The sequence below is a fragment of the Carettochelys insculpta genome, chromosome 1 (genome assembly GCF_033958435.1).
Source record: "Carettochelys insculpta isolate YL-2023 chromosome 1, ASM3395843v1, whole genome shotgun sequence".
Lineage (NCBI taxonomy): Eukaryota > Metazoa > Chordata > Testudines > Carettochelyidae > Carettochelys > Carettochelys insculpta.
In genome coordinates, this window is record NC_134137.1 from 2,670,227 (window position 1) to 2,696,064 (window position 25,838).

The 25,838-nt window shown below is 44.6% G+C and overlaps 2 protein-coding genes across 2 annotated transcripts; both read right to left on the bottom strand.

Annotated features, from left to right (window-relative positions):
• Positions 1-7,279: 7,279 nt before the first annotated feature.
• On the bottom strand, positions 7,280-8,269 carry LOC142001903 (olfactory receptor 52N4-like). The gene has a single exon (XM_074977550.1). It carries the CDS (start codon positions 8,228-8,230, stop codon positions 7,280-7,282), a length of 951 nt encoding a protein of 316 aa, XP_074833651.1. The 5' UTR covers positions 8,231-8,269.
• Positions 8,270-23,167: 14,898 nt separating this feature from the next.
• Positions 23,168-24,118, bottom strand: LOC142007234 (olfactory receptor 52E2-like). Its single transcript, XM_074983805.1, has one exon. It carries the CDS (start codon positions 24,116-24,118, stop codon positions 23,168-23,170), a length of 951 nt encoding a protein of 316 aa, XP_074839906.1.
• Between the last annotated feature and the right edge of the window lie 1,720 nt (positions 24,119-25,838).

Below are 25,838 nucleotides of genomic sequence, written 5' to 3' on the forward strand. Positions count from 1 at the left end.
TGCTGAATTCAAGGTATATCACATCCACTGGCTTCCCCATGTTCACAGATGCTGTTACCTTGTCATAGAAGCTAATCAGATTGGTCTGGCAGGACTTGCCTCTGATGAAGTCATATTGACTACTTTTGATCACTTTCTCCTCTTCCAAGTGCTCCAAAATGGATTCCTTGAGGATTCCCTTCATTATTTTCCCAGAGATTGAGGTAAGGCTGATTGGTCTATAGCTCCCTGGATTGTCCTTCTTACTTTTTTAAAAGTGGCCACTATATTCGCACTTTTGCAGTCATTCGGTATCTCCCCCAATCTCCAAGAGTCTTCAAAGATAATGGCCAAAGGTTCAGCAATGACATCTGCCAATTCCCTCAATACCCTCGGGTGCATTAAATCCAAACCCATGGATTTGTGTATATCTAGTTTTTTCTAGATAGCTCAGAACTTGTTCCTTTCCCACAGATGGCTGGCCTCCACCTTCCCATACTGCATTGTCTAGGACCGTCATGTGTAAGTTGACTTTGTGAAGACTGAGGCAAAAAATGTATTGAGTATTTCAGCTTTCCATACATCATCTGTCACTAGCTTACCCCTCTAATCCAGTAATGGTCCTATGCCTTCCCTGATAATCCGTTTATTGTTAACATGCCTGTAGAAACCTGTCTTGTTACTGTTCACATCCCTTGCCAGCTTCAGTTCCAATTGTGCTTTTGCTTTCCTGATTAATCCCCAGCATTCTTCAGCCATATGTTTATACTCCTACTTAGTCCACTGTTCACATTTCCATTTCTTTTACACATCCTTTTTGAGTTTAAGCTGCTTAAGGATTTCCCTGTTAAGCCAAGCTGGTTGCCTACCATGTTTGCATTTCTTACCATGCAGCAGGATTGTTTGTTCCTGTGCCTTCAGTAAGACTTCTTTAAAATACTGCCAGTTCTCTTTCACTCTTTTCCCCTTTATCTTCATTTCCCAAGGGATTATGCTCATCAGTTCTCTCAGGGAGTCAAAGTCTGCTCTTTTGAAATCAAAGGTCTGTATGTTACTGCTCACCTTTCTTCCTTTTGCCCGGATCCTGAAATCTATGATATCAAGGTTGCTGCAGCCCAGGTTTCCACCCACTTCTATTTCTCCTCCTAGTTCTTCTCTGTTTGTGAGTAACATGTCAAGTTGAGCATGGCCCCTGGCTGGTTCCTTTAGCACCACTACCAGGAAGTTATCTCCAGCATCCTCCAAAAACTTCCTGGATTGTCTGTGTGCTGCTGTATTGGTCTCCCAACAAATGTCCGGATGGTTAAAGTCTCCCATGAGAACCAGGGCCTGTGATTTGGAAGTTTCACTTAGCTGCCTGAAGAAAACCTCATTCGCCTCATCTCCCTGATCTGGTGGTCTATAGGAGACACCAACTACAATTTCACCTCTGTTAATTCCTCCTCTAAGCTTATCCCTAAGACACTCAACTGGATTTTCTCCCTCCTTGTACTGGAGCTCTGAGCAATCATACTGCTCCCTCACATAGAGCGCAACTCCTCCTCCTTTTCTCCTCATCTATCCTTCCTAAACAGTTTATAACCTTCCATGACTGTGCTACAGTTTTAAGAATTGTCCCACCAAGTCTCCGTTATTCCAACAACCTCATACTTCTTTGACGGTGCCAGGGCCTCTAATTCTTCCTGTTTGTTCCTTAGGCTTCTGGCATTAGTGTACAAGAATCTTAGGGAAGTGGCTGATTGGCCTACTTTCTCCTCTTCACCCAGGAAACGTGCTTGATTGTTCCCTCCTTCTTCCCCACTTACCTCTGCACTTGTGTCACCTTCCCCCAATGAACCTAGTTTAAACCCTCCTCACTAGTTCGTTTACCTCGGGTCCACCATCACTGACATCCTGTCGTTGGACACTGAGCTAAAGAGGAGGATCGGAAAAGCGGCCACAACTCTGTCCAGACTCAGCAAGAGAGTGTGGAATAACAACAAGCTGTACACTCACACCAACATGCAAGTCTACAGAGCCTGCATCCTCAGCACCCTCCTTTATGGCAGCGAGACTTGGACCCTGTATGCCCGCCAGGAAAAGAGGCTGAACATCTTCCACTTGCGCTGCCTCAGGCGCATCCTTGGAATATCATGGAAGGACAGAGTTACCAACACCACCATCCTCGAGCAAGTTGGAATCCCAGCCATGCACACCCTCCTCAGGCAGCGTCAACTCCGCTGGCTTGGCCACGTCCACAGGATGAACGATGGAAGGATTCCAAAAGACATCCTGTATGGTGAGCTAGCCTCTGGCAAAAGACCTCCCGGACGCCCCCAGTTGCGTTACAAAGATGTCTTCAAGAGAGACCTCAGAGAGGTAGACATCGAGCTGGACAACTGGGAAGAACTAGCAGACGACCGCAGCAGATGGAGGCAGGGGTTACACAAGGGCCTTCAGAAGGGCGAGTTGAAGATCAGACAGCTAGCAGAGGAGAAGCGAGCGCACAGAAAGCACAATAAGGACTAGCCAGACACCCACTACATCTGCAAGAGATGCAGCAAGGACTGTCACTCTCGTGTGGGTCTTTATAGTCACAATAGACATTGTAAATGAAGTCCTCAATTGAAACTTTAAAGGGCACGATCCATAGTCTATGCAGACTGAAGGATGCCTACACTAGGTTTGCAAGCCTGCCCGCAAAGATGCTCTTTCCTCTCTTTTTTAGGTCGATCCCATCTATCCCTGTTCACGAAAGAGAATCCCACAGTGAAAGAAACCAAATTCTTCCCTGCTACACCACCTACACAACCATGTATTTACCTCTGTGATTTGACAGTCTCTACCCGGACCCCTTCCTTCTTCAGGAAGCATAGACGAAAACACCACTTGTGCTCCGTATTCCTTGATATTCCTTCCTAGGGTTACGTAATCTGCCGTGATCTCATCAAAGTTGCTCTTTGCTGTATCATTAGTTCCTACGTGGAGAAAGAGGAATAGGTAATAGTCTACAGGTTTAACAATTTTTGGCAGGGACTCTGCAATATCCCAGATTCTAGGTCCAGGCAATCAGCAAACTTGCCAGGATTCTAGGTCCAGACGACAGATGGATGACTCCATCCCTCTTAGAAGAGAGTCCCCGACCACCACCATCTGTGTTTTTTTCTCTTAGGGGTGTTGGTCATAGAACTGCCATCCCTAGGACTGCACATCCCATGCCTTAGAAACCGTGGGGACTTCTTCAGATCCAATCCCTGTGAGGTATCAACTCCATTTGTCTCCACCATATCACCTGTGGAGAGAGGCTGAAGAGGCATCCTGCTGTTGCTGGTCTTCTAAAAGCCATTTGCGAAGCTTCTGAGCCTTCATCGGTCTGGCCTGGGTGCTCCTCCTCAGTCTTGATTGTTGCCAAAGTGTGTCATCATTTGTCAGGGGAGCTGTGTGGGTGGGAAGGATGGGTTAGTTCTGCACAGAAGTTAGAAACTGGGGAGGAGGTGGGTCACCCTCAGTGGGGAAAGAACAGGTCAAGAACTATTTAGAACAGCTAGAAGCACACAAATCCATGTGTCCAGATGTAATGCATGCAAGGTAGCGAGAGAATTGACAGAAGTCATTGCAAAACCTTTGGACGCTATCTTTGAAAACTTGTGGAGATCAGGGGGGAGCCCAGATGATTGGAGAAAGGAAAATGCAGTACCCATCTTTAGAAAAGGAAAGAAGGACAATCTGAGCAACCAAAGACAAGTCAGCCTTACCTCAGTCCCTGGAAAAATCATGGAAGGGATCCTCAAGGAATCTTTATGAATCATTTGGAAGAGGGGAAAGTGATCAAGAGCAGTCAACATTGATTAATCAAGGGCAAGTTGTGCTTGATCAATCTGATTAGCTTCTATGACATACCTTGACTTTAGCAAAGCTTTTGATACAGTCTCACACAACATTCTTGCCCATAAGTTAAGTAAGTATGGATTGGATATATGGATTCTAAGATGGATAGAAAGCTGGCTTGACGGACAGGCCCAACGGGTGGTGGTCAATGGCTCAATGTCTGGTTGGCAGTTGCTTTCAATTGGAGTGCCCCAAGGATCAGTTCTAGGGCCAATAATTTTTAACAATTTTGTTAATGACCTGGATAAGGGGATGGATTGCAGCCTCAGTAAATTTGCAGACAACACTAAGCTAGGGCATCAGATAAATACGCGGGAGTGTAGAGATAGGATCCAAAATGACCTATACAAATTGGAGGATTGGACCAAAAGAAATTTGGTGAGGTTCATCAAGGAGACATGCAGAGTCCTGCAACTGGGGTGGAAGTATACTAAGCATTGTTACAGGCTGGGGACTATCAAAACCAAAAAACACTTAAAAGATGAACAAAATAATTAATTAGGTGATGAGATTTCATGGGCCAGACCCACTTCTTCAGATCATAGCCTTACCAGAACAGACACAATTATAAAGCACAGAGGTCCACATTTTTTTGTCAGGGTTGACAAATCAGAAAAATGTTATCAAGGTTGGCAAATCAGATAGAAGAGCAGAAAGATGGGGATGTGGGGTTGGGAAGTTAAGTGTTAGATTAAACATCAAAGTACATGAAAGTGTCCTTATAAGGTGTCAGGTAACTGCTGTCCCTGTTCAAACCACATGTTAATGTGTCGAATTTGAATATGAATGTTAGTTCTAAACATGCTCTCTGTAGATGGTTGTTAAAGTCTCTTTTCAGAACACAAACTCTCAGGTCTTTAACAGAAAGGCCCGCTCCATTAAAGTGATGGATGACAGGTTTATGCATTTGGATTTTTTTGATGTTTGCTCTATGTCCAGTCATTCTTTGGTGAAGAGTGTTTTCAGTTTGCCCAATATACACAGTGTGTGGACGCTGATGGCGCATGATGGCATATATGAAGTTAGTTGAGGAACAGGATAATGTGCCCCTGATTCTGTGATTAATATGGTTAGGTCCAGTGATTATATCTCTAAAATAGATAAGTGGACAAAGTTGGCATTGGGGCTTGTTGCAAGGAAAAGTTCCAGGATTAGTATTATTGTGGTATAGCCTGTGGTTGCTGATGAGAATATTCATAAGATAGGAGCTTGTCATCCTGTCAAGGACTTTGTGAAGCCGGGACTTATACATCTCTAGGCAAAAAGATTCTATCCAGACCCTGGGTTTGTCTATGTAACTACAGTTTAATAGTAAGCAGATAGAGTGATATTTTGCTCACTGTAATCAATTTAATTCATAAATCTATACCCCAGCTATGTTTGTACTAAATTCTGTGGTAGCAAATATGTGGTTATCAACATTTGTTATTTTGTGGTACTAGCGAAAAGCAAGACTGTGTAAGATTGTTCCTAAGGAATGGGCTTAGCTGAAAGAACCTTGCTAAGCAGGGGCTGAATCTTCAGAGGTCTATCAATACTGCATGAGGAGAATCCTAAATAGCTCATGAGAGGACAGGCGCTCAAACAGTCGTGTCCTGGAAGAGTTGAACATGACCAGCTTTGAAGCCATTATCATTCACCAACAACTTCATTGGACTAGTTATGTTGTTCAGACGTCTGATCAGTGCCTCCCAAAATATACTCTATTTTCCGAGATGAAGGAAGGACAGAGAAGCATTGGGGCCAGAGGAAGCAATACAAAAATATGTTGAAGGCACACTTGAAAACATTCAGCATTGGTGTCAACACTTGTGAGAACCTTGACCAGGACCATCCACACTGGACAGCAGTAATCCATGGTGGGGATGGCACAATCTCAGAGGTCCCACACCAGCACAGACAAGGAGAGGTGGAGAAGGAAAAAGAGCAGTACAAATGGCCCCATACCCTTCTCCCCATTTCCAACACCTGACCTGTCTGTGATGAGACTTGAAGCTCCATAATTGGGCTGGGCAGCCTTTAATCGACTCACAAATAGGAGGGTGACCTGAAGATGTCCTTTTTGTTATCGAGTGTTCAGCAAGGCGAGATGAAATGAGAGCAGACAAGTGACAGATTATTCTGAGTAGGAGGCTGCAAACCGTCCCCAGCTAGAACTCATTTCAGCTGATCCACCTCACCCACATACACATTGTTCAAAGAAGTATCAGAGGTCAGCTTGTTAGTCTGTATCTTTGAGAACAACAAGAAGTCCTGTGGCACCTTATACACAAACAGATATTTTAGAGCATAAGCTTTTGTGGGAAAAGACTCATGCATATGATGAAGCAGGTCTTTGCCCACAAAAGCTTATGCTCCAAAATATCTGTTAGTCTATAAGGTGCAACAGGACTTCTTATTGTTCAAACAATAGACACAAATAGGCATAATTAGGATATTCTTTCCTAAGTTAATTGTGCTAGAGTTATAATTTCTTCTATGCTGCTTGCAATCACTGCTTGCTGAAATCACTTGAGATTGATGGGCAGAAGTCACCATTAGGAGGTGGATGGCAGCAGGTGGTGACTGATGGACAGCAGAGTAGTGATGGAGAGATATAATTTCTGACCAGCAGGACAGCAGCAGAGAAGTGCAATGAGCAGCCAGCAGGGTGGTGGAAGAAAGCCATAAACAATCAGATGGTGAGTGTCCAGCAGAGTGATCAAGGAACCTAGGGGGAAAGAATACATGGTCCAACATACTTCATGTGGGACTTTTACTCACAGAGCCAGCAGCAGCCAGGTCTGGGTTTCATATCTAGGGGTTCCTTTCCATTGATTCAACACAGAACTGGATCAAGTTCCTACCAGTTATTCTGGCAAATTCACTGACCCCCCTTGGTGTCTCTCCACTCCACCGGTAAGCACAGAATCTGAGTAGAGTAAACAAACTTTTAATAAAGGAAGGGAAATAATTTGACATTAATTTGGGAAAACACTACAAACAGGATCCTCAACATAAAACAAGAATAAAAGTCCTATCCCAGGTAGGATGGGGTGTGGTCTTCTCCGCTCAAAATTTTAAGTCCGACAATTGAAAGGATCCCTTCGCATGCCCAACTCTTCTCTGCCTCCCACTCACAGTTTCTGTCCTTGGTCACAGCAGACCCAGAGTTCAGAGCTAACTCAGCAAAGTTCACAAGAAATTCTGGAAGAAGGAAGGTAAAGAGGTACCCTATTCACTTCTCTGTTCTCTTGTCATCCAAATGCTCACAGCACTGCCACCACGGAGCATGGCTCGCTAATTAAGTTGTTCGCAATGAGAAAAATAACACTCCATCTGCTGAAAGTCCTACAGATATATCTAAATCAGGATCAAGCTGTGCTTACATAGAAACACTAGGGTCTCTCACCCTCTTGCCTCCACTTCCAGCTGGCTGAAAGGGAAGCATTCTTTAGATCCTTCTGACACAAACAAAGAGCCGGAGAAGCCTGTTTCGGATCTGTTTACTTCTCACCCCATAGATGATGGGGTTTAGCATGGGGGGTAACTGGAGGTATATATTGGCAATGAGAACATGGAAATGAAGAGGTAGATTCTGGCCAAACCTCTGTGCGAAGGAGGAAAAGAAATTGGGGATGTAAAAGGCTAAGATGGCACACAGGTGGGAGCTACAGGTTCCAAAAGTCTTCAGCCGAGCGTCCTTGGTTGGGAGCCTGAAGATGGCCCTAAGGATCTGGAAATAGGATATGGCAATAAAAAACATGTCCAGACCAATTCCACAGAGCAGTACAAAGAGGCCGTAGTAACTACTGATGCGGGTGTCACCGCAGGCCAGCTTCACCACATCCATGTGTTCACAGTGAGTGTATGGTAGGATGTTGGTTCTACAGTATAGCCACCTCCGCAGGAGTAAGGGATAGGGTAGCACAAGCATGATGCCACGCAATGCCACAGCCAGCCCAATCTTGGCTACCACAGGGTTGGTCAAAATAGTGGAATGCCTCAGAGGATGGCAGATGGCCACATAGCGATCAAAAGCCATGGCCATGAAGATCCCAGACTCCATCATGGCAAAGCAGTGAACGAAGAACAGCTGGACAAGGCAGGCACTGAAATCGATTTCCCTGGAATTGAACAAAAAGATGCTCAGCATTTTGGGCAGGGTGGATGAAGACAGGACCAGGTCGGTGATGGCCAGCATACAGAGGAAATAGTACATGGGCTCATGGAGGCTTGATTCAATCTTCACGATGAACAGGATGATGAAGTTGCCCAACAGAACTATGGCATACATGGTGCAGAAGGGGATGGAGAGCCAGACATAGGCTGCCTCCAGGCCAGGAATGCCCAGCAGGATGATGGTGGAGGGGTTGGTGAAGTCGGTTACGTTGGAATGTGACATGGAGCTCAGGAGAAGAAATCCGACCCTGTGACAGAACAGTGTTTCTCACTCAAACTCTCATTTCCCTCACTTCCTGTAGGTGCCAGGGGTCTAGGATGATAGTCACAACATAAATTCCTGGATAGAGAGACAATATTAATATCAGACACTGCATGTAGTAATGGAGTCTATCCACATGAACGGAGTAGATTTGTCACTTTTTGACACAATGAAAAATAACTTTTTTATTAATTAGAAAAATTATGAAAGATCTCCCCTACTCATGTCAATACCATATTTGATGGTGCTCCATGCTTTCAGTAATCGATACATATTAGTGTATTGGAAACGTTTATAGGCACCACCAGGAAACTTGTTCTCCTTCATTGCTCCTGAATGCCGTGAAAACTGATGTTAGAGATACCAGACTGTAGGGAGATCCCCGTTCATCTGGGAGTTTAAAATCTGAGGCTTCGTCTACACAATGACATAATCTCAAAATAAACTATGTAATTTGTGCTAAAGAAATAGGCTATTTCGGTAAAATTTTGAAGTAAAGGCACATTTTATACCATCCCTTTGTCTTCTTGCAACAAAGTGTATGGGGATGTGAAAAATGCACACCCGTTGTTTCAGAAAAATATTTCCAAATGTTGGGATCCTAACAAAGACAAAGAGTATCTCTTTCAGTATACTTAGGAATCCCAAAACAGCACTGCCTTGTAGATATACCTTGAGAGTGGACAAAAACTGTGTTGTTGCTAAGAGAAGCATCCCAGTAGAACAAACCTCAGGGAAAAGAACTGTAATTTCTTGGTAGAATCTCCACAGAAACACGTCCTTATTCCCAGCAGTGGCCAAAACAAAGACAGTGTTCAAATAAAAATGGGATAGGTATGAACTCATTTTTTGTTTCCCAATCTCTGAAATAATAGAGCTGGTAGAAAGGGGTTTTCTGATGTAGGCTATGACATTGGTCTGCTGGTTCTCTTTCCTCACAATCATTTGTTCATCTTTGCTCTGGCCTGTGTGATATTATTGGAATATATGACTCTATGGGTCTTTGAATCTTAGAATTGTAGAATCCAGGAGCTGTAAGAGACCTCATGAAGTTATCAAGTCCATCCCCTGCTCAGATCAGGCTCAACCTTAACTAAATTATCCAAGCCAGCACTTTGTCAACCTGAGACTTAAAAGCCTCGAGGGACTGAGATTCTACCACCTCTTTAGGTAACCTATTCCAATGCTTCACCACCCTCCTGATGAAATAGTTTTTCCTAATATCCAACCTACACTTCCTGCACTGCAACTTGAGATCATCGCTCCTTGTTCTGCCATCTGTAATTACTGAGAATAGCCTATTCCCATGAGCTCATGGGAATAAGGGGACTTCGAAGTAGGTGGCATCCTTTCGAAAAGGAGCCCTGTCGGGACAAGACGCATGGCGGCGAGGCGCATCAATTTCGAAGAGCCGCGGCAGCCCGCATGCTAATGAAGCTCTGAATATGCATTTCAGCGCTTCATTAATAAACTTCGAAATGGCCATTTGCGTGGCCATTTCGAAGTTTGGGGCACGTGTAGACACGGCCATCCAGGCTCTCATCCGTGGTAATCCCCAGGTCCTCCTCTGATGAACTGTAACTTATCTAGTCACTATGCAGCCTGTAATAATGCTTGGAATACTTCCATCCTAATCACAGAACTCTAGACTTTTGTCTGTTGAACCTCATCAGATTTATTTTGGCTCAATCCCCCATTTTCTCGTGGTCACTCTTGACCCTTTCCCTACCCTTCAACATATCTATCTGTCTGCTAGATTAATGTCACCTGCAAATTTGTAAAAGGGGCAATCCATACCCACAGCCAGGTCATTAATAAAGATGTTGAACAGTACCAGCCCTAGAACTGATGTTTGGGGCACTCCACCTGAAAGTGAGCACCAACCAGACATCAAGCTATTGATCACTATCCATTGGGCCCAACCATCTAGACAGCTTTCTAACTGCCTTACAGTCCAATTGTCAAACCCATACTTCCTTAAATTTGGGAAAGAATTTTGCTGAACACTGTATTGAAAGCTTTCCTAAAGTCAAGATATATCACATCCATTGACTTCCTCATGTCCACAAAGCCAGTTACCTCATCATAGAAGTTAATCAGATTGGTCGGGAATGACTTGCTTTTAGTGAATCCATGTTTACTATTCCTGATCACTTTCCTCTCTTCTGTGAGCTTCTGGGGATTAAGGCAAGTCTGACCAGGCTACAGTTGCCTGGATTGTCCTCCTCTCCATTTTTTCTAAAAAACGCACTATATTTGCCTTTACCAGTCATCCAGGACCTCTCCCAATCTCCATGGCTGTGTCCACACCTGGCCAAATCTTTGAAATGGCCATTCAAACGCCCATTTCAAAGATTACTAATGAGGTGCTGAACGTTCAATTTCAGCGCCTCATTAACATTAGAGCGTTTCCAGATGCGGTGCTTTGAAAGCGCCACTTTTGAACGCTTGCAGCTTGGCTCAGCTACACGGGGTTCTTTTCCAAAGGACCCTGCCACGTTCGAAATCCCCTTATTTCCCTCTGCTGAGAGGGATGCATGATCATACTGCTGTCCACTCCATTAAAGCACCTGATGCCTGTCTTGATGATGTAAAGCCCAGGCCTTCTTGTCCCAAACTGATGAGGATTTCACCCGTTGTCAGGTGTAGCTGCCCATATTATGACCATCTTATCTCACACAAACCCAAAACTGCAAGCTTGTACTGTTTCATCTCTGCTGCAATCTGTGCTGTCTTCCCCACTTTATACATCTTCCAAACATTCCACATACCAAACTGTGTGGTTGTCCTGGTTGAGAGAAGAATCATCTCTGGGGCAGCTTTGTTTCAGCTTTCCCTGCCATGCTTCTGACTCAATCCGAACGAATTGTCAACTCCTCCCAAGACTTGTGTAGTTGTACGTTTCATTGTAGATGTTAGTGTAACTTTTTGTTTGTTTGTTTGTTTGTTTGTTTGTTTTTATGGATAGGGCTGTTAACCGTAAACCAACCCTTTTCACCTCATGGAAATATCAGCCAAATTTGCCTGCTCTCTCCCCTCTCACCTGCCCAGTTTGGGTGACCCTTCCAGGAGATTTAGCTCATGCTGGCACAGTTTTCTAGGTCCTTGAGACACACAAGTTACCTCTCCATGGAAAAGGATGGAGCATGAGATGATCAAAAGTGACCAAGCCGGAACTGAGATTCAACATTGAGCAGCTGAAGGACATATAGACAAAAGCCAGTTTCCAAGTGGAGCTGTGCAGCAGATATGCACTTCTGGAAAACCTCACCCCAAAAAATGCTACTGTGGAACAAATTTGGGAACACTTCAAAAGAGTCTGGTGGGAAACATGAGATAAAACATTGGGGAAGAGGGAAAGGTGTAACAAACAGTGGATCACAGTAGAAACTCTGAGAAAGGTAAAGGAATGAAAAGACAGAAAAGGTGAAATCTCACAGGCTGTACTCAGAAGCCAACAAATCAGAAAAAATTCTGTAAAATGGGACAAGAAGAACTTTGTGGAAAACCTTTCACAGCAATCCAAACAAGCTATGGGACAGCAAAACTTCAAAGACTTCTATAACATCGCACAGAAGCTAGCTGCGTCAAGGCATAGAGTGGATTAGCCAGTCCAGCATAAGGAGGGGCGTGTGCTGACAAACCCAAGTGAGCAGCCTAGTAGGTGGAAGGAAAACTTAGAAGAGCTACCTGGCCCACATGGAACCTCCCAGGTAACCACGTTCAAATAGACTGCTACAAATTAACAGCAGCAGACCTAAAAAAGAAGAAATCAGAAAAGCCATTGCCCATCTGAAAAGTGGAAAAGCACCTGGTCCAGACAACATCCCTACAGAAGCAATCAAGGCAGGTAGTAAGACATCAGTCAACAAAATTGCAACACTGAAGAGATCCCACGAGACTGGAAACATGGCTACCATATCAAGTTTCTGAAGAAAGGCAACCTGAAGAATGCAAGCACTGGAGGGGCATCACGTAATGTTTTATTCCAGAAAAAGGGTTCAATATGTTTTTCTAAGAAAGAATGAAGACAGAAATCGATATACTGCTCAAGGAAGAATAGGGCAGATTCTGAAGCAATAGATCCTGTACTGACCAAATAGACACTCTCAGAGTGATCACAGAAGTGTCATTCTAGTGGAATTCCCCCTGTGTACATAACCTTCGTAGACTTTGAAAAAGCCTTCAACGGCTCTGATAGAGATTCTTTGTGGAAAATGCTGCAACACTAGGGCATCCCATGCAAAATTATTAACTTGATTCTTTCAATGTACGAATCCTCAACATACCAAGTTCTTCACAATGGTATCTTGAGAGAATCCTTCATCAACTTTTGGCAGTATGAGAAGGGTGCCTATTGTCACCTTTCCTGTTCTTGATCATGATGGACTGGATTATGAACAGGACAAGAGATGGCGATCAATGAGGAATTCAGTGGACATTTTGAGCAGCTAGAGGATATTGATTTTGCTGATGATGTCACCCTCCTTTCATACCAAAATGAAAGCATGAAAGAAAAGGTCACAACACTAGACATAACTGCCTCAGTGACTGGACTGAGTATCAGAAAAGGAGAGACCAAGACAATGAGGATCAAATAATCCTATACCACTATCATTACACTGGGAGGAGATGACCTGGAACATGTGAAGCAGTTCATCTATTTGGGGAGTATTATGATCACAGATGGAGGAATAGATAAGGATATCAAGGCCAGGATAGGGAAAGGAATGGCTCTAGGTCCCATATGGAGTTCACAAATAATTTCTGTGAACATGAAACTGTGGATCTTTGACACAAATCTGAAAAGTGTACACTTGTATGGATGCAAGACCTCACATATGAAAAAGTCTTCAAATCACAAGCTACAGACATTCATAAACAGATGTTTGAGGTAAATTCTTCACATCAAATGGCAAGACTTGGTCACAAATGAGGAGCTTTGGAACAGAACAGCACAAGAACCAACTGACATTGAAATCAAGAGAAGGAAATGGAGGTGGCTAGGCCACCCTCTCAGAAAACCATCATCCAGAATAGTCCACCAAGACCTCCCATGGAACCAGCAAGGAAAACACAAAACAGGAAGACCTCAGATAACATGGAAAAGGTCTACTGAAATGGAAGGACCACAAGTGGGGACCTCCTGGAGCCAGCTAGAAGTTTTGTCCCAAGACAGAGTGAAATGGAGGAGACTTTTAGATGACCTATGATCCACTCAGAGTACAAGACTTTAGTAGTAGAAGTAGCGAAGGGCAGAAGTGAAAACTACAAGAAAAAGAGAAAAGAGTAGGGCGCTATCCGCAAAGTGAACTTCCTTGTTGACTGTTGCCCTGTTGGCTGGTTGGAGTGTTCACTTTGATTTCCTTTTAATAAGACTGCTGCTGGGCCTGGCTCAAAGATTTTATTCCAATCTAATCAGCCCTTGAAGGCCCACCTAGAACAAAGCACTCCTAATTCACACTTTTGAAACTTCGCAAATTGCCAAATACATTGTGAAAAAGCCCCTTTTTTCAAACTTCCAAATACACAGGCAAATGCATTCAATTGTTTCTCCCAATGTATAAAATAATGCTGCTCGTAGAAAGGGGTTTTCTGATACAGTCTATGAGAATGAACTGATGGCTTTCCATTACAACCCCACTATCATCTGGGGAGGCAAATAGCTCAGGAAAAAACACATGGACCTTGTTAATCCAAATGAACTCAAGAAAGAAATAAGCCAATACTCATCTCGCTCCCTGCCCCCCACACTCATCTAATCCTCTGGCTGCGGCTCCTGAGGTGCCAGTACTCAGTATCAGAAAGTATCAAGAAAGAAAAAGCACCCCTTTTTCATGATAATAACAGTTTTAATGCTTAAGCAGTGGAATAAATTGCCTAGGATGGACATGGAATCTTCATCACTGGAGATATTTAAGAACGGGTTAGATAAATGTCTAATAAACATGATATTGATGGTGTTTGGTCATGGAATGAGGGAAGAGGAATGGACTTGATAACCTCTTAAGTTTTCTTACAGTTCTAGGACTCTATGATTCTATGAAATCCTAGTGGCAGGACTTAATAAACATACTTTGTTCACTATCAAGTCTATTGTAAATAATTCTTACCTAAAGTGGCTCAGCTAGTGTAATTATTTCTCTTTCATTGATAAAAGGAGCTTAGCTGATGCAGGTTCACTGTGTAAAACATTTACACAGAGAAAGATGAGTTGTTTGGGTTCCTTTTGGGGTTGATTTCCTCAGTGTGGAGCACGAGATCTGTGCCATCCCAGAAATGAACTGGTTCAGCGTCAGTAGAACATGTCAAAAGGACTAAAACTGGATGGGTCTTGGAGAGCAGCTCTCAGTGTGGCATTCCCAGCAAATTCAAGGTCGTGAAACAATAGAAAATTGCTGCAGAGAACATTTATGGATGAACCACAGAGTGGCAGAGGCAAACTGGATACCAGAGGAGGTTTACAAACACAACAGTGCATGAGGATGGTCATCCTGTGTCATATCAAAGACCCATCTAACCCTGGGTTCTGTCTGCTGACAGTGACCAGTGCCTGGTTCTACAGAATGAATTAACAGAACAAGCAGCCATCAAGTGATCCAGCCATTGTCACCCATTCCTGACTTAAGACCAACAGATGTTAGGGACACCATTCCTACCCAACCTGGCTAATAGCCACTGATGGATTTATCCTCCATGAATTTAGCTACTTTATTTTTGATCCCTGTAATACTTTTGGCTTTCATGGCAGCCTCTGGAAATGAATTTCACAGGTTGTGCCATCTGTGAAGAAGTGATTCCTCGTCTTTATTTTAAACTTGCTGCCTGTTAATTTACGTTGGTATTCCCATGTTTTCATCTCCTGGGAAAGAGTAAATATCATTTCTGTACTCACTTTCTCCACTCTGACCATGAGTTTATAAAGCTCAATAACTATTTATTATTTGGACTGAAACTTTTCATACTGGGTATCAGGTTCCAGGAGGAATTTTTTAAAGATTCAGAAATACCTATTCAGTTGCTTCCTTGAAGGAAACCAGGAGAAAATGTGTGTTACACATTGAAATATTCTTATGACTGACTCTGTGAGCGGCCCTAAGATACCCATGAACTCCAGCAGCTAAAAGTCAGCTGCCTCCTTGTTAACAGGCAGTGCCCTGAGATGAAAAATGGAGCTATGACAGTACGTATATATTACAAAACAAATGGTTCATAATGTTTTCACTCAGTTTTTAATACAAATGAAACTAAGATCTGTGGCCCCAGAAACAGTAATGTATTGTATATCTATGAGCAACTTTCATCATGCAGCATCCCCTCTGGCACTGAAATGCAGATGACTTAAGGTAAGAGATTATGAATGTGAGAGGCATAGGAAAGAGGGACATTTTAAGAACATAAGAATGTTCACACTGGATCAGACCAAAGGTCCATCTATCCCAGTATCCTTTCTTCCTACAAAGTCCAAAACCAGAAGCCCCAGAGGGAATGCACAGAACATGTAGTCACCAAAGCGATCCCTTTCCTGTCATCCATTTCCAACCTCTGACAAATAGAGTTTAGTGACATAATTCCAATATATTCTGGTTACTAGCCAGTGAAGAACCTAACCTCCATGAATTTATCTAGCTCTGTGTGGTTTTGGTTCAGAATATTAGAACAAAGTCATCAGCTGTTCTTAGGCCCTGGGATATTTAGTGGTTTTGAAGAATGAAAAGGACAATGGACTTACTCTCTCCCAGCACACCTACATCAAAATGGGATTATTTAGGAGATTACCTGCTCAGTAAATGACGGCTGCCTGTGAATCTTCAGGTGGCAGAGTCTTCCCTAGGAATACCCCTCAGGCAACCGTATCCCATACTTCTTTCACTCCTGCATCTACGGAAGCATCCCACACCGAAAGCCAACACAGGGATGTGAGCTGCCTATAAAACAGCTCTGTGCAGGCTGCACAGGCCCTGGGAGAATAGTGGCATCTGGATGCAAAGACTGTGGAGACTGGATATATTCTAGCCAATATTTGCACTTTCCACATCTGGGGTTATGGGCTGTTTATCCCGCTACAGGTATAACTAAAAGACCTTCCCCAAGGGAGATGAGAACTCAGGGACTCTGGGCTGAGTCAGGCAGTAACTGGCTGCAGTGCATATTTGTGTCTCTCTGAAAAAAATAGAACTGTTGAGTCTGTGACATGCAGCAATCCTCTCTGGTATTGCACTTACACAGCAATACATAGGCAAGTGCGCACCCACCTACAGTACATGGCTCTTTTCTCCAGCATCTCATGAACCACCATTAGAAAGGCAGCGTCTAATCTCACCCAGCTCCCACCCATGAGATGTGCCATCTCGCTCTGCTCAAAATCCTGATCAGTGTAAATATATTTTATAGTGCTCCCTCCATTAATGTGGGGAGGAAAATTCATTAACTCCCTACTACTGGGCAGATTTCCTCTTTGCATTTCAAACACGACAATGTTTTAGATAAACAAGCACAGGTTAATTAAGGATATATTTTATGTAGCCGTAGAAAACACTTCACAGACTAAAGCTGATGATCTAAGAAATAAATGAAGCCCCAGGATAGGTTCTGTGATTGAGACATTATTTGAGTAAATCTGTATCTCATCGGCCATGTCTACACTAGCCCCAAACTTCGAAATGGCCATGCAAATGGCCATTTTGAAGTTTACTAATGAAGTGCTGAAATGCATATTCAGCGCTTCATTAACATGCGGGCGGCCACAGCACTTCGAAATTGAAGTGCCTCGCCGCCACACGTCTCGTCCTGAAATCAACTGTTGGTGTTGACAAGTGCCTGCAGGACCACGGAGTGGTAACCGTTATGGTTTGTGAAAGCCCTGCCGCTGTGCTCTGGGGTCCGGATGGTGATGTGTGTGTCGTCCAGGGCCCCGAAGCAGTTGGGAAGCCCAACTCCTCGAAGCCCAGGATGGCATCATCCAGGGCCCTGACACAGACCAGCTGACAGAAGAGGACCCTGCTGATGGCTCAGACAACCTGCAGGGGGCGGGAGGAGGATGCACTCAGGAGCATGAGTTGAGGTATAGTATGCCCAACCATCCCCGTCCCCTGCACTCCCTGCACTCCCTGGGGCCCCTGTCCCTGTCCCTGTCCTGTCCATGGTGAGGGATTCCCTGTGGTCTTTGATGGGGCCCCACGCAGGAGTGCCCCCCATCCCCTCGCCCCCTGTTAGCCGGTGGCCAGGTAATGTGCGGTGAGGTACTCCTCTGGGTCCTAAACAACCCAGTGTTTTACTGTTAGAGCAGGCAGCTCCTAGCACACTCACCCACGGCCAGGCTGTAGTAACCAAACTGTTAAAGTTCTTTTTGTTGTGCCGGCTGTGTTGCAGTGACAAAAGGGTTAACAAAATGGTTAGGCTTGGATCTTAACTAGTTACAAGTTTATTAAGCTACAGTTATAAGCGTGTGGTTACAAAAGGCTATTGTTTACTTCTTATATGCTAGCAAAGTACAGGTGTTAACAAGTTACGTTACAATCCAATACAAAGATATCTGTGATCATCTAACACAATGATATCTTGGCACAATGACATCTAGTTACAGAGCTCTAATTCTTTAGCTGTGCACAAAAAAATGTCAGAGACCTAGCATGGGTGTATCTTACCCTCTCTGTGTCTCTCGATACCAGCGTAGCCAAGCCGGATCGGTCACTCAATTCCGCGGAAAGACGAATACGAGGTTGGGCGTCCCCAGTAGTGGACCTCGGGAGGCAATCACCTGACCCGACCAGCAGGTAGTTGGTTGAAATGCACTCAAAGTTAGAGTTCTGCTGGACCCATCTTTTATACCCCTTTTGGGTTACGTATTCTCTTTCTTATCTATGGTGCCAGATCATACTGGTCTGTCTTTGTGACGCCAGTTTGTTACAAGGGCATTTCTACTTAGTTTGCACTTGTAAGACAAGAGATAAGCAATTTAGGAGTACAGGACATTCTTTTGTGCGGGCGGGGCACGTCCCCTTCTGGGTGATTGTGTGTGTGCATCATATTGATCAATGCCAGCTGGGGTGATTTCTGAGGGTCCACCCCCCCTCTCATGTTGACAGTCTGGCCTGTTAGCCTTCTAGCTGCACTTTCTGCTTCTCAGGGTCACGATAAGCTAGCATATCTGGGCCTCAATGAGGGCATCAAAGACTGTGCTGTCAGCAGCCATTTCCGTGCCCTGTGTGCTCCTCAGTGGAGGGGGGCAACGAGCAAGCTGGCTTGTAAGGGGGAGACTCTGTCTGGCTACACCCCCACATGCGCACGGCTTACCTCATTGAGGATGGCCACAGTGGTGGCCCTGCCCAGCCCAAACTGGTGGCTGATGGATGGCACAGCCCTAGGAATGTACCCTTGGTCATCTGGAAGTTCAGTAGACACCATCGTCGCCCCAGTCCTCCAGCACCAGCCGGTCCAACCAGTTGCTGCTTGTGGAGAAGCTCCACAGGCGGCGGATGCCGCAGGGGACTGGCTGGGGTTGTTGCGCCCTCAGAATGACTTCCAGGAGCGTGTCTGGTAGGCTGGCTGCCCGTACCTGCTGCTGCATGGCAGCCAGGACCATGACCCGTGTGCTGGCCACGGCCTCTATCTGGATGGAGGGCTGCTTGGGCTCTATGAGGCCCCAGGGTGCCTCCTCTGATCTCCTTGGTGTGCAAGCCTGGGGAGAGGTGGCTGGCCCTCGACGTGTGCAGGCCGAGGTATGGGATGGGGGGCCCTTTAAGGGTACGGCAGGCTACAGTCCTGGAAGGGCTGTTCCGCCATGCGACCCTGCCTGCGGGACTTCCTGCGCTTGTACTTTCATAAGAGTGCCCTGCTAGTGTGGACGCTCACTTTCGAAATTGCACTCCAGGACTTTCGAAAGAGCGGATCGCACCTTCGTTCCCTGTTTGTCTGTGCGGACGCTCCCTTTAGAAAGGACGGCTTTCAACGTTCTGTTTCAAAAGCCGTCCTTTCAAAAGGGGGCTGTAGTGTAGCTGTGGCCATGCTGTTTTCGTCTCCCTGTCTATAAAATCATACAGCTGAGAGAAAAGTGTGAACATTTCTCTTTCATTGGTAAAGGGAGGTTACCTGATGAACTTTCACTGAGTGACCCATTCACACAGACAAGGTGATTGTATTTCGGGGTTTGGGTCCCATTGGGGGATGGCTCCCTGGGTGTGGAGCACGAACACTGCATTGTCTCGGGACTGAACTAGATCAGTTTCATTAGAACATATCAAAATGACTAAAACAGCAGCTCTGGGTAGGTTATTGTCAGCAAATACAGGGGAGGGAATCCTGCGGGGTTCCTGCAGGTTCAGTTCTGGGCATGAGGCTTTACCGTGTTTTCATCAGTGACTGTGAAAGACACAGAAAATCCCTGAGGAGAACATTAATGGATGAATTACGGAGTGGCAGAGGCAAACCAGATCCTACAGCAGGCTTACGAACATGCTGGTGCACGTGGATGGTCGTGCTGGGTGAGACCAAAGTTCCATCTAGCCAAGGCTCCTGTCTGCTGACAGTGACCAGTGCCTGGTTCTCCAGCGGGAATGAACAGAACAGGCAAACATAGAGTGAGCCATCCGTTGTCACCCATTCCCAGCTTCTGGCTACCAGAGCTTTATGGACACCAATCTTACCCAGCCTGGGTAACAGCCATTGGTGGATTTACCTTCCATGAATTTAGCTACTTCTTTTTTTTAACCTGATTATACTTTTGCCTTTCACACGATCCCCTGGGTGTGAGTTCCACAGGTTGGGCAGGCTGTGAAGACGTGTTTCCTTTTTTCTGTTTCAAACCTGCTGCATGTTCATTTAACTTGGTGACCCCAAGTTGTCCTCTTATGGGAAAGAGTAAATAATAATTCCTTACTCACTTTCTCCACACTGGTCATGATTTTATAAAGTTCAAGCTTGTGCTCTGTGAGACATCTCTTATCCAAACTGAAAAGTCTCCGTCCTTTTACACATTCGGTCATGGGCAAAGACCCTTCAAACGTGAAGTGGAAGTTCATACTTAACATGTTCCACTCCAATACATCTGACAAAGTGGGGTATTGCCCACAACAACATACAGCCAAATAAATCTGGCAATATTTAAGATGTTACAGGAGCTTTTGTTATTTCTGCTGATGCAGACTCACATGGCTCCCTCTGTGAGACTCTGTATTTGGACTGAAATTTTTGCTCCAGGGGGCCTGGTTCCAGCTGAATTTTTTGATAGTTTCTGCAATACTTTTTCTATTGCTTCTTAAATTAAGACATGAGAAAGTACTTGCTCCACATGTTGAAACGTTCTTATAATTTGTTCTCTGAGGAGCCCCAGAACCTCCAGGCTTTCCAGCAGCTGAAAGTCAGCTAACAGCCTCCCTGTTGACAGGCAGAGCCCTGAGGTGAAAGATGAAGAGGTGACAGTCTCCATGCACCTCTGTTAGCACACAAATGGCTGCTATGGTCTTCGCATAGATTTCAATACAAAAGGATCTTTGCTCACACAGGATAAAGCAGATTAAGGGCTAGAGCCTTAGAATTGGTAATGAATTGTAAATTTGCTATCGACATTATTCATGGGACATCCTGAAACACTGAAATGCAGCCACCTTTGGAAAAGAGGACACAAACTGGGGATGCATATGAAAAAAGGGATATGATACCAGGGGAAACACATCTACTCTTCCTAGGGCCTGGGATGTTTAGTGGTTGTGACGACCGGAAGGGACAACAGATTTCTCTCTCTCACATCTCACACCACACGGATGATATAATGGGTTTATTGATCAGGTTACCACCTAAGTAAGAGATGGGTACCAGTGAGAGATGGAAGACTCTTCCCTGGGAATCCCCCTCAGGCAGCTGTATCCCACTCCTCTCTCACTAAAGCATCTGCAGCAGCATCCCACGCCAAGAGCCGACACAGAGATGTGAGCTGTCTATAATATAGCTCTGTGCAGGCTTCTCAGCCCCTTTGACAGGAGTGGGATCTGGATGCAAAGACTGTGGAGACCAAAAATGACAAAGACTGTGGAAACCAAAAATGACCTATGATAGTCATGTAACAGCAACGAAGGGTCCTGTGGCACCTTATAGACCAACAGAAAAGTTTTGAGCATGAGCTTTCGTGAGCACAGACTCACTTCATCAGATGCTCATGGCCACTCTGTCAGTGATGGAATACACAAGAAGAAGGCAATGCAATAATGGTCTCACAGGGCCTGTTCCTTGGGTGGGTGTGATGAACTCCTCTGGGGCACAGCCAAAAATGGGGTTTGAATGAGCTCTGTGGCATACCATCCTAGCCCTCCGCCAAGACACACAAACACTGCGAGGCTGTGACATAACATAGTCCTCTCTTGTATTGCACTTACACAGCAATACATAGGCAACTGCTCACCTACCTCCAGTACATGACTGTTTTCTATGCATGCATGAACCAACATGAGAAAGGCTGTATCCAATTTCCTCCAGCTCCAACTCCAGAGCTGTACCATCTCACTCTTGTCACAAGCCTGGTCAGTGTAAATGTATTGTATATCCCTTTCCTCCATTAATGTGGGGAGGACAATCCATAAACCCCTAGTACGGAGTAGATTTCCCCTTTACATTTCAAACAACACAGTGATTTAGATAAAAGAAAGCAGATTTATTAAGGATAGATTTTACAAAGCTTTGGATAACACTGCACAGAGTTTATCTGGTGACCTAAGAAATAAACAAGGGTGAAGGATAAGTTCTGTACCCTGGACAGTATTTAAATCAATCTGTGTTTCAGTTTGATATAACAAATTTGCCAGCAATCATCCATACACAGGCGAGAAATCCCCTCACCCTGGGACCATGTCCCAGCCCTTGATCCTCAGGTGTTCTGAGTGTGGATCTCATCTGGGAACAAAGCTAAGTTAGGATGTCCCTTGCACACTTTATAGTTTTTGACACATGGCGGGAATGTCATAGCAGTTTCCAACACCTAAATGTGGTATGGAAAGTTCACAGGAAAGTTTATCAGGGTGGTTAAGGTTCTCCGACTGACTGTATTAATTCACGGGCAGTTCCCTTGAGTCATTGCACTCAGATATTCCTTAACCACTCCTAACATATCACACAACAATTATTTAAGCACCCTCCACCGCTTTAAGTGGTTTGCAACTTGCAAAATTAATGATGTAACAGACAGAAACAAAGGAATGGAGAGAGATCACACAAGCAAACAATAGAGATGTGAGAACCATAAAAAAAATGAAGAACTGAGGATATCACTCCAATTATTCATAAGTGATTTCTTGTCAGACACAAAGCTCTCAAATAAAGTTTTCTTCAGTCATCCTAAGATCTGTTAGTTTATTTGGTGAAGTGGCTGATATTAAAACAGGATCACCTTCTTTAAGCGTGATATTGAATTCCTTGATATAATTGCATTGGAATGGGAGGATAAGACTGTATCGGGCTGCACCTCCCCCATGCTTTATGAAAATAGCTTTATGAATATGAGTAGGGTGGGAGCTCATCCACTCCAACTCCCTGCTCAACAAAAAATAAGAATAAAAGTCCCATTCAAGGTAGGATGGGCAGTGATATCCCCTCATATGCTTATGTCCAGAAATTCAAAGGATTCCTTCACATGGCCAACATTTTTCTGCATCCTACTGGGGGAGGAGTAAGGTAAAGAGGCATCCTACTCACTTCTCTGTTCACTTGTTATACACCAGCTCACTGCTGTCTGCTGCCACCCAGCTTGGCTCACAAATTAAGTTGATTGAAATGAGAAAAATAGCACTTCATCAGCTGAGACACCTAGAAATCTATACAAATCAGGATCAAGCTGTATTTAAATGGATGCATTCAAGGCCTCTCTCCCCTCTGCTACCACTTCCAGCTGGCTGAAAAGGAAGCATTTCTTTAGATCCTGCTTACACAAGCAAAGAGCCGGAGAAGCCTGTCTCGGATCTGTTTACTTCTCACCCCATAGATGATGGGGTTTAGCATGGGGGGTAACTGGAGGTATACATCGCCAATGAGAACATGGAAATAGTGAGGCAGATTCTGGCCAAATCTCTGTGTGAAGGAGGAAAAGAAATTGGGGATGTAAAAGGCTAAGATGGCACAGACATGAGAGCTACAGGTCCCTAAAGTCTTGAGCCGGGCCTCCTTTGTTGGGAGCCTGAATATAGCCCTCAGGATCTGGAAATAGGAAATGGCAATAAAAAACATGTCCAGACCAATTCCACAGAGCAGTACGAAGAGGCCGTAGTAACTACTGACGCGGGTGTCACTGCAGGCCAGCTTCACCACATCCATGTGTTCACAGTGAGTGTACGGGAGGATGTTGGTTCTACAGTATAGCCACCTCCGCAGCAGTAAGGGAATGGGGAGTACAAGCATGATGCCACGCAATGCCACAGCCAGCCCAATCTTGGCTACCAAGGGGTTGGTCAGAATGGCGGAATGTCTCAGGGGATGGCAGATGGCCACATAGCGATCAAAAGCCATGGCCATGAAGATCCCAGACTCCATCACGGCAAAGCAGTGAATGAAGAACAGCTGGGTGAGGCAGGCACTGAAACTGATCTCCCTGGAACTGAACAAGAAGATGCTCAGCATTTTGGGCAGTGTGGCTGTAGACAGGACCAGGTCGGTGATGGCCAACATGCAGAGGAAATAATACATGGGCTCATGGAGGCTTGCTTCAATCTTCACAATGAACAGGATGATGAAGTTGCCTAACAGAACTACGGCATACATGGCACAGAAGGGGATGGACATCCAGACATAGTCTGCTTCCAGGCCCGGAATGCCCAGCAGGATGATGGTGGAGGGGTTGGTGAAGTCGGTTACGTTGGAATGTGACATGGAGCTCGGGAGAAGAAATTCAGCCCTGTGGCAGAACAGTGTTTCCCACTCAAACTCTCATTTCCCTGATTTCCTGTAGGTGCCAGGGATCGAGGATGATAGTCGCAACATAAATGCCTGGATAGAGAGACAACGTTAATATTAGACACTGCAGGTACTACTGGAGTCTTTCCTCACGAATGGAGTTGATTTTTCACATTTTGACCCAATGAAAAGTAGCATTTTTATTAATTATAGAAATGAATTATGAACAATTGACCCTATTTATGTCAATACCATATTTGATGCTGCTCCATTCTTCATTAATTGGTACACATTAGTGTATTGGAAACATTTATAGGCACCACCAGGAAACTTGAGGGTTGATACTGGTTTTCCTTCATTGTTCTTGCATGCAATGAAAACAGAGGATAGACATTCCAGGCTGTAGAGAGATCCCCATTCATCTGGGAGCTTAAAAATCTGAGACTACGTTTACATTACAACCTAATGTCAAAGTAAGTTATGCAATTTGTGCTAGGGAAATAGGCTTTTTCTGCATACATTTTGAAATAAAGGCCCATTTCAAGTCATCCCTTTGTCTTCTTGCAATGAAGTGTAGGGGGATGTGAAAACTGTACACCTATTTTTTTGGAAAAATATGTTGAAATGATGGGCTCGTAACAAAGACAGAGAGCAACTATTTCAGAATACTTGGGAATCCCAAAACAGCTCTGTCTTGTAGATATACCTTGAGAATGCAAGAAAACTGAGTCGTTGCCAAGAGTGTGCTGGGGGAAACATCCCCGCAGAACACACCTCAGGGGAAAAAGCTGTAATTTATTGCTTTACAGTCCTGTTGAAAAATCCAGACTTCCTTAACTTTCGGGAAAGAATTTTGTGTAATACTCTATCACAAGCTTTGCTAAAGTCAAGGTATATCACATCCATTGACTTCCTCATGTCCATGCCTCATTAGCATTAGGACGTCTCCACCCATGGTGTTTCAAAATCACCACTTTCGAATTCTCACAGCTCGGTGCGGCTACAAGGGGGTCATTTTCTAAAGGACCCCACACCTTTTAAAATCCCCTTATTCCCCTCCGCTGAGAGGGATGCATGATTATACTGCTGTCCACTCCATTAAAGCACCTGATGCCTCTCTTGATGACATAAAGCCCAGGCCTTCTTGTCCCAAATTGATGAGGATTTCACCCGTTGTCAGCTGTAGCTGCCCAGATTACGTCCATCTTATCTCACAAAAGCCAAAACTGTGAGCTTGTACTGCTTTATCTCTGCTGCAGTCTGCGCTGTCTTCCTGACTTAATACATCTTCCAAACATTCCACATACCAAACTGCATGGTTGTCCTGGGTGAGAGAAGAATCATCTTTGGGGCTGCTTCCTTTCAGCTTTCCCTGCCATGCTTCAGACTCAATCAGATTGATTTGTTTACTCCTCCCAAGACTTGTGTAGTTGTACGTTTCATTATAGATGTTAGTGTAACTTTTTTTTTTAATGGATAGGGCTATTAACACTAAACCAAACCCTTTTACCTCATACAAATGTGAGCCAAATTTGCCTACTCTCTACTCTTTTACTGGTCAAGTTTGGGTAACACTTCCAGGAGCTTCAGCTCATGCTGGCATAGTTTTCTAAGTCCTTGAGACACACAACTTACCTCTCCATGGAAAAGGGATGGAGCATGAGGTGACCAAAAGTGACCAAGCTGGGACTGAGAT

Excerpts from the sequence above, each read along its gene's own strand:
- LOC142001903 (XM_074977550.1), bottom strand. The coding sequence starts at position 8,230 with ATGTCACATTCCAACGTAACCGACTTCACCAACCCCTCCACCATCATC.
- LOC142007234 (XM_074983805.1), bottom strand. The coding sequence starts at position 24,118 with ATGTCACATTCCAACGTAACCGACTTCACCAACCCCTCCACCATCATC.